This window comes from Tiliqua scincoides, chromosome 10 (assembly GCF_035046505.1).
Source record: "Tiliqua scincoides isolate rTilSci1 chromosome 10, rTilSci1.hap2, whole genome shotgun sequence".
Taxonomy (NCBI): Eukaryota; Metazoa; Chordata; class Lepidosauria; order Squamata; family Scincidae; genus Tiliqua; species Tiliqua scincoides.
Genome location: NC_089830.1, coordinates 3,465,013 through 3,478,628, shown reverse-complemented (window position 1 = coordinate 3,478,628; position 13,616 = coordinate 3,465,013). Strand labels below are relative to the sequence as shown.

Sequence of the window (13,616 nt, the reverse complement as noted above, 5' to 3'; positions counted from 1 at the left end):
GAACTGGCTGAACAGAATACCTCCCTCCCTTTCGAACAGGAGAGAGCACAGGTGTATGTAAGGTTTCTGGGAGCAGGTGCAAACAAAGTCTTGTCTGAATCCCAGCCATGAACGCAGTTCAGCTCGCTAACTGTGATCACCATTTTAGATGAAGAACACAAAAGTTGTATCTTTTCTATATTTCTGGATAACCCAGAAAGATCAATCTAGTAGTCTCATATTCTGTTTCCTGTAGTAATTAACCAGATGTCTCTAGGACAGCGGTTCTCAAACATCCTACTGCTGTAACCCACTTCGTCAGCCCCGACAGTCACATTGCACCCCAAAATGCCTCGTGGCTTCCGAGTTGTGTCGCAGAATGCAAGGCAGTACAGAGAGTGAAGTGGGTTCACAAAACTGCAAGTCATTTTGGGGTGCAGTATGGCCCCAAAATTGCAGCTTCTGGGTAGTGCTGGCCCTGTAACTCACCCCAAAATTGGATGACGACCCACAGTTTGAGAACTGCTGCTCTAGGTGTTTGAAAGCATGAAGGAAACATACCTTCTGGCTTGTCTCCAGAATTAGGCAGTCAAGAGGTGTTGCCAGTGTAGAAGTTCCAGTTTTAAACTGTTGAATTACTATGCCAATGGCCTCAAAGAGCACATTTGTTTCTCTAGGAGTTTTACTGACCAGCTACGCAAGATCTCCAAGGATGCAGGGATGCCAATCCAGGGCCAGCCATGCTTCTGCAAATATGCGCAAGGGGCGGACAGCGTGGAGCCCATGTTCAAACACTTGAAGTTGACTTACGTTGGCCTGCAGCTTATCGTGGTGATTCTCCCTGGGAAAACACCAGTTTATGGTAAGGGAGATGCAACTTGATTTCATATTGCTAATAGTTTCGGCACAGTCACTGTGGCTGATGCATGTGCTCACTTCCTTGAGTGCTGGGCATTACCTTTTCTCAATGTGCACGAGCAATTTAGTGTTAAAGAACCCTCTTGCTTGTTGGTGATGAAACAGGGCATCCAGCCCAGGTCGCCACAGAGGATGGAGCATCACTGGAGACCATCTGAAAGGACTTCTTTTCTCTTTCAGCTGAGGTGAAGCGTGTGGGGGATACCCTCCTGGGCATGGCCACTCAGTGTGTTCAGGTGAAGAATGTAGTAAAAACCTCTCCACAGACTCTGTCCAACCTATGCCTGAAGATCAATGCAAAGCTGGGAGGAATAAACAATGTGCTTGTACCACATCAAAGGTCAGCATGAACTTAAATTTAGTGGAAGGTTGAATGTAGCAGGTGACCTGAGTTGGATCACTGGATCACTTTGGGTTGCAAAGTGAGGTTGGAGGTTCAGCATGAGGGCCCTCTAATGCTTGTGGTGTGGAATATTAGCCCCTTGTCATCTGTCAAGTTAAACTGCACTGGACTTCTAATGTGCACCGTGCCGGTCTTGGAGGATCCTAAAAACTGCCTCTTGGACACTTCGGGGTTGATCTGTATTTCTGGGACTTAAAAAAAAATTCAAGCAATATACAAAATTATTTTTGAAAATCTGTGAATCAAAACTGAATTGCTCGGCTCAAGTATGCTACACCAGTTTCTGAATGTTCACGTTGTGAACCCAGACCCGTTAAATAAAGATAGTTAATGTTTTGGCTTTCTGCTTGCCCAAAGACACCCAACTGTAATTAGTCTGTGGAACTCCCTGCCACTGGGTGTGGTGATAGCGTCTGATGTAAATGCCTTCGAAGGGGACGGAACAGATTTCTAGAAGAAAAGTCCATCACAGGTTTCAAACCATGATGGTATGCGCAACCACTTGGTTTTAGAAATAGGCTACCTCAGAATACCAGATGCAAGGTAACGGCACCAGAATGTAGGTCTCTTGTTGTCTTCTGTTCTCCCTGATGCACCTGGTGGGCTGCTGCTAATTATGGGAAGCTGGACTAGGTGGGCCTTTGCCCTGATCCAGCGGGACTCTTATGTTCTTAACTGAGTAGAGATTTGTGTCTTTGGCTGCAATCCTATGCATACTTTCGTGGGAGTAAGACTCGCTGAACGAAATGGGACTTACTGCTGAGTAGACATGTATAGGGTTGTGCTGCCATGTCCAGACCAGACTTTGTAACTGCTGTGCCACCCTGCTAAATTTATTCTGATTTGGCATGGTTGTTCAGAATTCTTTACACCAGGAGTGCATTCTTTATTAGAATTCTAGAATGAAAATTCTTTAATTTTCACCAGGATGCATACATGCCTATACTAAAAGCATAAGAAATGTTGGAAGGGAACATTCCTTGGTTGCCAACTGGAGCTGTCTCTTTTTCCATGGAACAGGCCCTCTGTATTCCAGCAGCCAGTGATCTTTCTGGGAGCGGATGTCACTCACCCACCCGCTGGGGATGGGAAGAAGCCTTCCATTGCAGCTGTAGTGGGCAGTATGGATGGACATCCTAGTCGCTACTGTGCAACAGTGCGAGTGCAGACGTCCCGCCAGGAAACTTCCCAGGAGCTGCTGTACAGCCAGGAGGTGATCCAGGACCTGACTAACATGGTGCGAGAACTGCTGATCCAGTTCTACAAGTCCACTCGCTTCAAGCCCACGCGCATCATCTACTACAGGGGAGGCGTATCAGAAGGGCAGATGAAGCAGGTATTGCTCTAGCCACCATTAACATCTGGACTTCCCAAACCCTTCGAAAACTCACTTATGGCACAAGACAGCCTGTAAATACATCTGTCCCAAAATACACTCACTTGATCTCGTTTTGAGATCTGGCATAAATACCATTTGCCCAACAGATTTGGAAACTGCACCCAGTTTAGAGATCCTGAGACATCATTAGATATCAGAGTAGTCAACTCAAGCTGTGCACACCCTTGCTGAAATGCTGCTCCTCCTCCTAGCTAGATCAAGCTGTGATGGAAAGCACCAATAAGGCCTTGGGGCTCCTCCTGGCTCTGGGTGTCGGGTTTACATTTTCCCAGGCTGACAACTTGGGACATAAGCAAGCAACTTGTATCGTGTTTCCCAAGGGAGTAACTATTCAAATTCTTGTAATGGCCATTTGGAGCAGCTGGAACAACTAGAACCTTGGTTGGCGTTTGTGATGCCTGAAAGTCATTTGTACCCTAAAACCAGATAACCCTTTTTGCATCCTTCTTGAAGGGCTTAGTCTTTGGAAAGATTCTGCTTCTTTCCTTAGATATGGAAAGCCTCGTAGTCCCTGAAAGAAAAGGCACAGTGTGTGCATTTGAACTAGGAAAAGTAGTTGTGAACACACTTACTGAAGGGGAAGGGGCAGCCTTTGTGTATTATTATTATTAGTAGTAGTAGTAGTAGTAGTAGTAGTAGTAGTAGTATTTATATACCGCTTTTCAACTGAAGTTCACAAAGCGGTTTACAGAGAAAAATCAAATAACTAAATGGCTCCCTGTCCCAAAAGGGCTCACAATCTAAAAAGATGCAAAAGAATACCAGCAGACAGCCACTAGAACAGACAGTGCTGGGGTGAGGTGGGCCAGTTACTCTCCCCCTGCTAAAAAAAGGAGCACCCACTTGAAAAAGTGCCTCTTACCCAATTAGCAGGGGTTATTGTGTATGCCTTTTCTGTGAACCCAGCTGCTTGACCTGTGCTTTGTGGCACTTGTCTTTCTCCAGAAAAGAGCAGGGATTTCCATGCTTGCTTCTTATTTATTGGGATAAGACTGGTAAGTTCCCAATGCCTTGTATTACCTGGTGGCACCTGGCAGCAGATAGAAGAGAGTTTATGCCTGATCTGAACAGAAACTGGGAGTAGGCTGTCTGAACTGTGATCTAATGTAAGGCAGAGGAATGCCCTAGATGCTACTGTGCCATTAAATTTCTCCATATCCTGCCATGTGTGCTTGAAACAGCACACTGTGTCCCAGCAGACTGTCACCATGTCTGAGTGAGTTGTGTCATACTGGTGGAGCATGAGAGCTATGTGTATCTTAAAGACAAAGACCAGTGAGTGGTCCCTTATTTGTAAGTGCTGGTTGAATATCCTTGTCTGTTCTTTTCAGGGAAAGCAGCCAGTCATGGTTTTGAATGTTTTCCCATATTATGTCTGCCTGGGGGCTAGACTAAAAATACAGACACTCACAGTTGATGTAACAACCTTTTGAATCTTCAGGTAGCTTGGCCAGAACTCATAGCAATCCGGAAAGCCTGCATCAGTTTGGAAGAAGACTACAGACCAGGGATCACATACATCGTTGTGCAGAAAAGGCATCACACAAGACTCTTCTGTGCTGACAAAACTGAAAGGGTATGTAATTGGGGGTGGAGGAGAGGCGTATTATTGAACGTGCTGCAGCTTGCAAGAGAGTGCCTTGAAAGAGTGAGTGCATCAGCACATTCTGTAAGGTGATGCACTGCCTGTTGCCTTCTGCAGTCCCGGAATTGGGGGGGGGGGGAGGTTGGTTGTTATGGTATGTCTTGCAATTGTAGAAAAAATTTACGCATTTTTCAATTTCATAAGCGTGTAAGAGGATGGAGCCAAAGGCCGTGCCACAACTGTAGGCAGGATTGTAACTCGTCTCAATTTACTTGAGTTCCACAGGTGGGGAAAAGTGGCAACGTTCCAGCAGGCACAACTGTGGACAGCACCATCACGCACCCCTCTGAATTTGACTTTTACCTCTGTAGCCATGCAGGAATTCAGGTAACTAGCGGCTGAGTCTGTAACTTCAATGTTTGGTGGATCCCTCACAGGTGTATACAGTAGGTGGTTTCTCAGATATCCTGGCCCCAAACTGTGTAGGGCTTTAAAGGTCAAAACCAGCACTTTGAATTGGACCCAGAAATGAATGGGTAGCCAGTGCAGCCACTGGAGAAGCGGCCCGACAGAGTCAGACCGCCTACCCCCAGTGACCACGTGGGCCACCGCATTCTGCACTAATTGCAGTTTCCAAACCACCTTCAAGGGCAGCACCACGTAGAATGTGTTACAATAGTCTAACCCAGGGGTGTCAAACATAAGGCCCGGGGGCCGGATGTGGCCCGCAGAAGCTTTTTATCCGGCCCTCAGGCTCTCAGCTGCTGAGCAGTGCTGAGGTGTTACTGCTAAAAGGGCAGCCCCCATGAAAATTGCTCTCTCCCGTATCTTGAAATATGATAAAGATTTGTGTGTCTTTTCTTTTGTCACTTGAAGTTAATGAATTCCTAAGTGAGAAAAAGTGCTAATTTTTAGGTATGAGTTGTTTAATGACATCACTTCCTGCCTAACGACATCGCTTCTGGCCCACAGCAGGCATCATGAATGCCATTTGGCCCTCAGTATGAAACAAGTTTGACACCCCTGGTCTAACCTCTGTGTCACCGTGGCATGGATCACTGTGGCCAGGTCTGCATGATCCAAGTATGGTCGCAGCTGGCGCACCAGCCGAAGCTGAGCAAAGGCCCCCCTGGCCTCAGCCGCCACCTGGAAATCCAGGAGCAGCTGTGAGTCCAGGTGGACCCCCTAGCTGCGGACCTGCTCCTTCAGGGCGAGTGCACCCCCATTCAGTGCAGGACAATACTCCAGCACCTGCATCATGGATTTCCGAACCAGGAGAACCACTATCTTATCTGGATTTAATTTCAGCTTGTTTAACCCTCATCCAGATCCCCACCGCCTCCATACAGTGCTCCAGGACCCCAACCGCCACCCTGGAATCTGGAGGAAAGGAGAGAGAGAGCTAGATTCTGTCAGCATATTGATGGCACCCCACTTATCTGCAGGATTGGCACTTGCAGATTTGATTATACACAGATGCCAAACCTGTGGTTGGAGGGCCTTGGAGACCTGGATGCAACCAGAAGTGCCTTTCAGAAGCATTAAGGAGGCCATAGGAAAGGCACTTCTGGTTTGCTAGGTGCCCCCCTGTGCGAATTTAATTATCTGTGGAATTTGATATCTATGGCGTGTCCCGGAACAAATCTCCTGTGTTTACCAGGGGCCCACTGTATTGGTCAGGGTTGTCCTACAGCACCTCTGAACAAGAAGCAGTATTGAGGTGCTGAAGCCAGCATCTCAAATGCATAAGGTGAAGTTGAGGGGGGAGTCCCCTTCTACAGTTTCGCCCTTGGTGAATAATCCTCGCCCATGAACTGAGAAGCCTTCTCCTTTGCTAAAATTTTTGTATCAAGGGAGGAGAGCAAAGGGAGAGAGAGAAACAGATTTCTTAATCTCTAGATATAGATTTTTCACTGTGTTACGAGAAAGGGATTCACTCATGAGTATTTAGTTGCCCTCCTTGAGCGTTTGTAAGTAGTCCGTTAAATCTGTTAACAAGTTTCTTGCTCCCCCCCCCCAGGGAACGAGCCGTCCTTCTCATTATCAAGTCTTGTGGGATGACAACTGTTTCACTGCCGACGAATTGCAGCTACTGACGTACCAGCTTTGTCACACTTACGTCCGGTGCACACGGTCTGTCTCCATCCCTGCTCCAGCGTACTACGCCAGGCTGGTGGCATTTAGGGCAAGATACCATCTTGTGGACAAAGATCATGACAGGTAAGCAGCTGTGGGATGGGTGTGGTGTGTGTGCTTCTGTTAACGTACCAGCAGACATCTAGATGCACTCGAATATCCAGGTTCATCACCTTCCTCTTCCGTCTGATCGGCACACTTCAACCAGTCTTCTCTGCAAAGAGGTGGCTAGTTGTCCAGTGCACCAACTCTACTTGGTGGTGACATGTTGGAAGGAAATTTGTCATCAGGTGTGTCTGAAGTTGAACCCCACTGTTGACCTTTGCTGCTGGGTCAGCATTCCTGTGCCTGCTCTCTTGAAGGAGTAGTTAGTTGGCTGCACAGCTGAATGGTGATAATGAAAGGCTCGTCAGCTTGCAGTGTCCCTTACTGGCAGGATGCTTCTGCCAAGTGGTTTCAGCGTGCAGCTTTGAGAGGCTGCATCAGTACAGCATGTTTTGTGCAGTGGTTTTCCAAGCACATGACTGCAGCAATAATGCTCAAATGCCTCATGCAGAAGGTCTAAAGTTCAGTTTTGGTGTTTTTAGTTAAAGAACCATGGTCGCAGGGCTAGAAACAGGTTTTACCTGAGACCCAGGGGAGCTGCGGATTCTCAGATCACTAGGGAGCATAAACTGGCAGGAGGGACAGGCTAGAGTGGAAGTAGAAGGAGGTGAGGATTGCTGAGATCAGGTTGCTTGGTAAACTGTTCGTCTGTTTCTTTGCAGCGCCGAAGGCAGCCATGTTTCGGGACAGAGCAATGGCCGTGACCCTCAGGCGCTGGCTAAGGCAGTGCAGATCCACCACGACACCCAGCACACAATGTATTTTGCCTGACGAGGAGCCAAGGTGGCCCAGCTGGGCAATGCCACTCATTACTGGTTGCCAGGGCTCAGTTTTGTTTCAGGCTGCCCACCACCAGCAGCTTGCCACGGTCACCCTGAATCAACGCTTGCCGCAACATCCGACGCAGACACACAATCGAGCCATTTTAATTTTGTGGTTTTCAGTAAATATAAATTTCATAGACGGTCTTAGCATCGGACTGAATTTTTACCTCAAAGCGCTAAAGGCTGATCCTCTTTAAAAAAAAAAAATTTCAAAAAAAATTTTTTAAGGACTTGGCACGAAAGGTTTTTATTGAAATATTTTGCTAATCAGTTTTAAGTTACCTCCTTGTCCCCCATTCAGTTTCGCCGTGAAGCTGAATTCCTCTTGGGCTTCTTCACACTGCTTAATGAGTCTCCAGATACGGCAAAACTCCTTCTTCCCCTGTTCAGCTGCCTGGGGCCATACGTAGACTTTGTGAATGGAACTTGTGCTGTAAATGCTGTTCGACAAACGTTACGTTTCAGAGGTATTGCTGGGTTTTCTTTTCCTTAAGTTTTACTAGTCCTCTTTTGTAAGCCTCTCTCTGCAGTCGTGGGCTGTGGAAGCAATTGCACTATACCTGCGCATACAACTCTGTGGTTTTTGTTCTGTGAACATGTGATGTAACAGGTTGCAGAGCCCTTGGGCAGGGCTCACGAAAATCATGTTGGTTACACACAGTGGCCGCTGTCTGGTTCAGGGTTCAGAGTGCTGAGCTCTTCCCCCTCTAACAAAAAATACGCGACAAAGTCCTAAAATATTAGTCCTAGGTGTTTTTCAAACATCAACACAAAGTGCCCATTTTATGCTGCTGTGTTTAATGAACTGAAGTCCTTTTTAAAATACTTTTTTCATAGGAGGTTTTAACTTCGGCAATAATTTTTGTTTCAAGGATTACCCTGGCAGTAACTTTTCTGGCTTGAATACTTGGCGCGAGTTACGGCCAACAGTCTTGTGTAAGCGGAAGAGAAAATTGGTTCTTTAAAAACGGCTCAGAAAAGGCTCCCGTTGTGCTTTTTACAAAGGATTATTTTTACCTGTTTTATATTCATCATTGGTCGTTCTGTCCCTTTTTATAAGTGTGGAAAGTGGGTGTTCCATTTAGGAAAGGCTTTGCCAATATGTACAGCTGTGTATAGTGTGACAGTAGCAGTCTGAAGACTTTAACCAGCATTTAAAAAGTTTGTTTCCCTGAGCATTTTAGGTTGTCCGCATGTACAGTTAACCTTTGGTAGCATGTGTGAAGTATAAATTTTAATGTGGCTTTTTGACCCGTTCTTCTAAATTGGGACTCTCTTGTTATTTACCTGCCTCTCTTCCACTGAAATGTGTAATGCAAAAATGGGGTGGGGAGGACCTGCAAACAATAGTAGTGTTGAGACAAGCTTGTGAGTGTTAGTGCCAGATGCTTTAAATTCCTAGTTGGAACCTGAGATGACGTGACACCACCGGGACAGGTTGGGGATTTTGCCAAGATTTGCACTCTAGTCTCTGAAACAAGCTGGTGATGTTGCGGAGTTGTGTGACCTTGTTGGGTTCTGGCACTGGACCGCCAAGGTTGACAATATGCTTAGGAGGTTTTTTTAAATTTTTCCTTCAGTCTTTGTCATAAAGCTTGTAAATAATAAGAAAGTTTACATTTCTAAATACTGTCTTTCAGCTGTACCAGAGTACACTGAAGTTGGTCGTCAAAAAGCAGTCTTGAAAGCTCCTTCCAGAGCTGTGTGTCTCAGTGTGGACAGGCCGACAAAGTTTTCTTGTCTCACCTGGAAATGGAGCAAAATCGAGCTCCGTTTCACCACATAGTACAGGTCTAGAAACTAGATTTCTTTAAGCTTTTTTTTCCTTAAGAATACCTCACTTGGGTAACACAAATCAGGACACGAGGGGAGGGCGAGTGCCGCTGCTTCTTCGGTGAGTCTGCTGCTTTCTTTTTCTTTTAAATACTTGTTCAGGGAGAAGTTGCAAGAATTGGACTCCTGCTGGCCCCAACACGTGGAGGACTGAGGCACCTTGAAGAGAGAATAAGCACCTGTTTAGAGTGTAGAGTTTGTTTTTTTAATTGCACTAGAGAAGGACATGGCGAGAGAGGATGCAAATAAGGGAAATAGGTGTGATCCCAACAGGTAGGCAGGTCGCTGCCCCAGCAGCAAGCGCTCCTGGTGTGTGGAGAGCAGAGAGGTGCTCCTGTTTGCCTGCTAGCAGTCGGGCCGACTCCTTGATCCTGAAACTGTGCGCAGGCAGGATCCGCACTAGCCCTGGACTGGGCTTCTCCAACTCACTCTCTCATCACAATAAGGCCAGGGCTAGCTGAGAGTTTAGGCTTTTTGTCTTCTATCATGGGGAAAAATGTCTGATCAGCATATTTGTGTGTGTGTGTGTGTATTACAGACAGCATCTATCTTTTTGAAGTCTTCTGTGTTTTTAATATGTATACATAGCACGATTTCTTTTTTAGCATTGTCACAATGAATTTTATCATCCAAAAATATGTCTATTGAGCAAAACTTTTTGCCAACTTTTGCACTTTCTTGGAATTTTTCATGAATTTCCCTTTTTTTTTTTTTTTGCCCAATTAACTTTTTTTTCCTGTGCAGAAATGTTCAGCTATCTCCGTCGCTGAAGAGTGCAGTGATGTCTTTGGGGACTGTTTCAAAGCTAAGGATGTACGGGGGCAGTTTGGTGGTGGCAGCCACGGAGACCTTCGGAACAAATAACTGCAAGGTCTGGTTGCAATAGTCCCGTGGTGTGCCGGTCTCTTGACTCTGCTCATTGGAAGAAACTCCCCAGGGATGGACTGAATTGTTATGCATGTGTCAATCAATGGGAAGACGTGCATTCTGTAGCTGTAGCTTGGGGTGTGAGGGATTTTAATTTTTTTTTTACTCTTTTGTTGAAATAAAGCCAGTTACTGGCTTCTGTTTAGCTATACGTTGTGAAAGATTTTTCATATGTAGCAAAGTTGTGGTAGTGGAGTGGAAACTGGGGAGGGAGCCTTTGGTATTGAAAGAGCAGCAAAGCTTCCTTACTCCTTCCCCCCCCCCCCCATTCTGCTTCCTCTGAGCATTTGTATCCTGGGGAGGCTCTAGGAAGCTTTTGGTCTGTAGCAGTTTGGGTGTGCATGTGTGTGCCTCAGTTTGCTTTTTTATGCTGCGACTTTGCCTGGCACCCGAGGGTGGCATCCAAAGAGGCATCGTCATGGGGCGCGAAAGCTGTGTCCCATGCAGTGCGTGTTGTATGATCTGGGAATGTGTCTCTGCCTTCCTCCTCCCACACACCTTGATATCAAATGCTTATGTCAACAAGGCGCATTCTTTGGGCAGGTTAACAGATCTCCAACCCCCTAACCCCCTCCCCAAACTACCTTTGTGGATGTGCTGTAGATTTTTTTTTTTCCTTCTTGCTCAATAGCAAGGCAGTTGCTCTGTTTTCATTTTAGGAAAGCAGAGGTCAGAGGGCATTGTATCAATACTGTTTCATCTGCAAGGTTTTTTCCCTTGTGCAATTTGAGGAAAGATCATATGTGAATATCAAGAGTTTTTCTTTATACCTTGCTATTGACACTTTTGTGAGATTTCTATGTCTAGAGCCTGAAACTTGTATGTAAAACTTGTTTGCAGTTCATTTTTTGACTTCGGATGTATTTCTTTTTTGTTTCTATATTGTTAGACTTGTAATGTTTTAAATTGTATTTTATTAAAATTGGACTGGATGTATGTCTATAGCAATACGAGGTACTTTTCTTTAAAAATAACAAAGCCCCTGTTTGGGGAAGGGGGCTGGCAGCCCCCCCATTGCGATAATATTCTGGCTGTGTATAACTGCAATGTATTTTTTTTTTCTTTTTTAGCCTGCAGGGATTTTGTGTTGATGTGTCCAAAAAAATAAAGGCATTTGTGTGCCAAATGTTTTTCTTCATTGGTGTATAATAAAAAATAGCTTGCAACATAAGTTTTTTTTTCTTGTAACAGAACGGTCTTTATGTGATTTAAAGTCTAAATAGGGCATGGCGTTCAACATTCCTAGTACGGTTTGCATACTACTGTCAGACAGTACAATTGTTTACATCCTTTGTTATAAACAACTGTTTGAGGACTTGCAGCATTTGCTGTATCTCAGCACAGAGCAACACTGTGGGTGACGGGGGGGAGGGTAACCCACCCTTCTCCAGCCTCCATCTCCAAGTGTCTCCTGGAAGCAGTCCTGCCTGGAGCCAGGCCTGCAAGAATCTCTTCCCTTGCATCACGTCAGAAACAAGTGGAGGCACAAGTGAGTGAAAAGGGCATGAAAGGGTTAAATACAGTGAAGTCACTGGTGGGGGAAAGATTCCTAATTGCATCTGCCCTCTTGGAGTCTGATGGAATAGGGACTAAACAGGAAAGTTCTTGGAATTATGATGGGTACTTCAACAGACACATTGGCTCTGCATGTGGTCCAAAGTCAAATTCCATGTAAGGGCTGTTAGGAAAGGGCTGACAATTGGTGCTGTTGCAGTGCCATCGAGGAATCTGTGGTGTGCCTGAAGATGCTGTATAGCTCTGGTCACTCCTGTCTGAAGGTCTGTTGTACAGCTGAAAAGGGGCAACTGAAATGACCAAGGAGTTGTTGGGGAGATTCTTCAATGAATTGTTTGGAGTGTCTGTATTTCCTTCTTCCTCCTTGGCAACCTGCAGTCGAAAGACTCTGGTATCGCGCTCTGAATGGTGGTTCTGGAACAGCGTCTAGTGTGGCTGAAAAGGCCGATTCAGGAGTGACAATCCCTTCCACACTGGGAGCAAGTGCAGTCTGTCCCTGGTCTGTCTCCCTGGCTATGGGCCTTCCTTCTTTGCCTCTTAACCTCAGACTGTTGGCCAAGTGTCTCTTCAAACTGGGAAAGGCCATGCTGCACAGCCTGCCTCCAAGCGGGCCGCTCAGAGGCCAGGGTTTCCTACCTGTTGAGGTCCACTCCTAAGGCCTTCAGATCCCTCTTGCAGATGTCCTTGTATCGCAGCAGCTGTGGTCTGTCTGTAGGCTGCTTTCCTTGCACGAGTTCTCCATAGAGGAGATCCTTTGGGATCCGCCCATCATCCATTCTCACGACATGACTGAGCCAACGCAGGCGTCTCTGTTTCAGCAGTGCATACATGCTAGGGATTCTAGCTCGTTCCAGGACTGTGTTGTTTGGAACATTGTGCAGTCTGTCCCTGGTGCAGTCTGTCCCTGCACCAGGATGCCGAGGATGCGCCGGAGGCAGCACATGTGGAAAGCGTTCAGTTTCCTCTCCTGTTGTGAGCGAAGATTCCATGACTCGCTGCAGTACAGAAGTGTACTCAGGACACATGCTCTGTAGACCTGGATCTTGGTATGTTCCGTCTGTATTTGGGGGAGCGGTAAAGAAGAAAGACCGATGAGAGGATTATAACATTCTTCAGAGAATGGGTAGAGAAATTGCCCCTCCCCAATGGCAGAATTTTGGGTGTCCCATCTTATCCAACTTTCCAGCACGTGTGCAGTCAAAATGCAGCCTTCAGGTAAAGGAACAAATGTTTCCATACCTTAAGGAGGCCTCTGTGACAGCTCCACCAGCACAGCATGCAGCCCACACCCCATTGGCGCAGCTGCACTGGCACTGGGAAAGTAGATAGGATTGGGTCCTGAGTCATTTGAATGAGTTCAAAGAATACTTGTTCACACTGCCTATGTGAAGGATCCACTGTGTAAAGTATCCTTTGCTGCTTAGGTGTAGCTCAAAAGCATTCTTCTGTGGGGCTGCCAAGTATGCCGGAATGGATGTGATATTGCTTTTATAAATAACATCATGCAGTGTGTGTGCCTGCCAAGACCACCCCCAACATCCTTGGATGGCCGGAGATGCTGGAGGGTGGACGAGTGCAGAGATCAAAATAGCATCGCACCCGGCTTTGTAGGGACCAAGGAGGCTGTTTGATTGCTCTGCCTGGCCTTGTGTGTCAAGCATCTTTCTGTGCCAGGTGTCTCAGTGAGTGAACGGGCACTTGGAAAGACTGCTGTCCTGCGCACTTGTGGGACCAAGTCCCATCTGCCTGAGTAAACATACAGAACATGGAACCTACTAATATTTAATACATCCATAGTCTGAATGTCGTGTGTAGCTTGTTTTTATTTAGCCAGGCATTTCTATTCAAGGGTTATTTCTTGTAAGCCATGATGATTTGGGTAGGGGAACGTGTGTGTCTGCCCTGGATTAATGGCAGCGCAGAATGGAGCCTAGATGGGTTTTTAAACCTCCCCCCCATGACTGGCATACTCTTCCTCTCCCCACGCCTGAA

The 13,616-nt window shown here is 46.3% G+C and overlaps 1 protein-coding gene across 2 annotated transcripts in view; it reads left to right on the top strand.

The window, feature by feature from the left end:
- LOC136661708 (protein argonaute-4) overlaps positions 1-11,267 on the top strand; it is a 34,522-nt gene extending 23,255 nt beyond the window's left edge. For both annotated transcript variants that reach the window (XM_066639082.1, XM_066639081.1), the window contains exons 12-18: positions 657-841; positions 1,078-1,237; positions 2,321-2,636; positions 4,141-4,275; positions 4,570-4,671; positions 6,305-6,504; positions 7,188-11,267. In XM_066639082.1, the coding sequence (XP_066495179.1) occupies positions 657-841; positions 1,078-1,237; positions 2,321-2,636; positions 4,141-4,275; positions 4,570-4,671; positions 6,305-6,504; positions 7,188-7,296 (1,207 nt within the window). In that variant the 3' untranslated portion in view covers positions 7,297-11,267. The remainder of the gene's footprint in view (positions 1-656; positions 842-1,077; positions 1,238-2,320; positions 2,637-4,140; positions 4,276-4,569; positions 4,672-6,304; positions 6,505-7,187) is intronic.
- Positions 11,268-13,616: the final 2,349 nt, after the last annotated feature.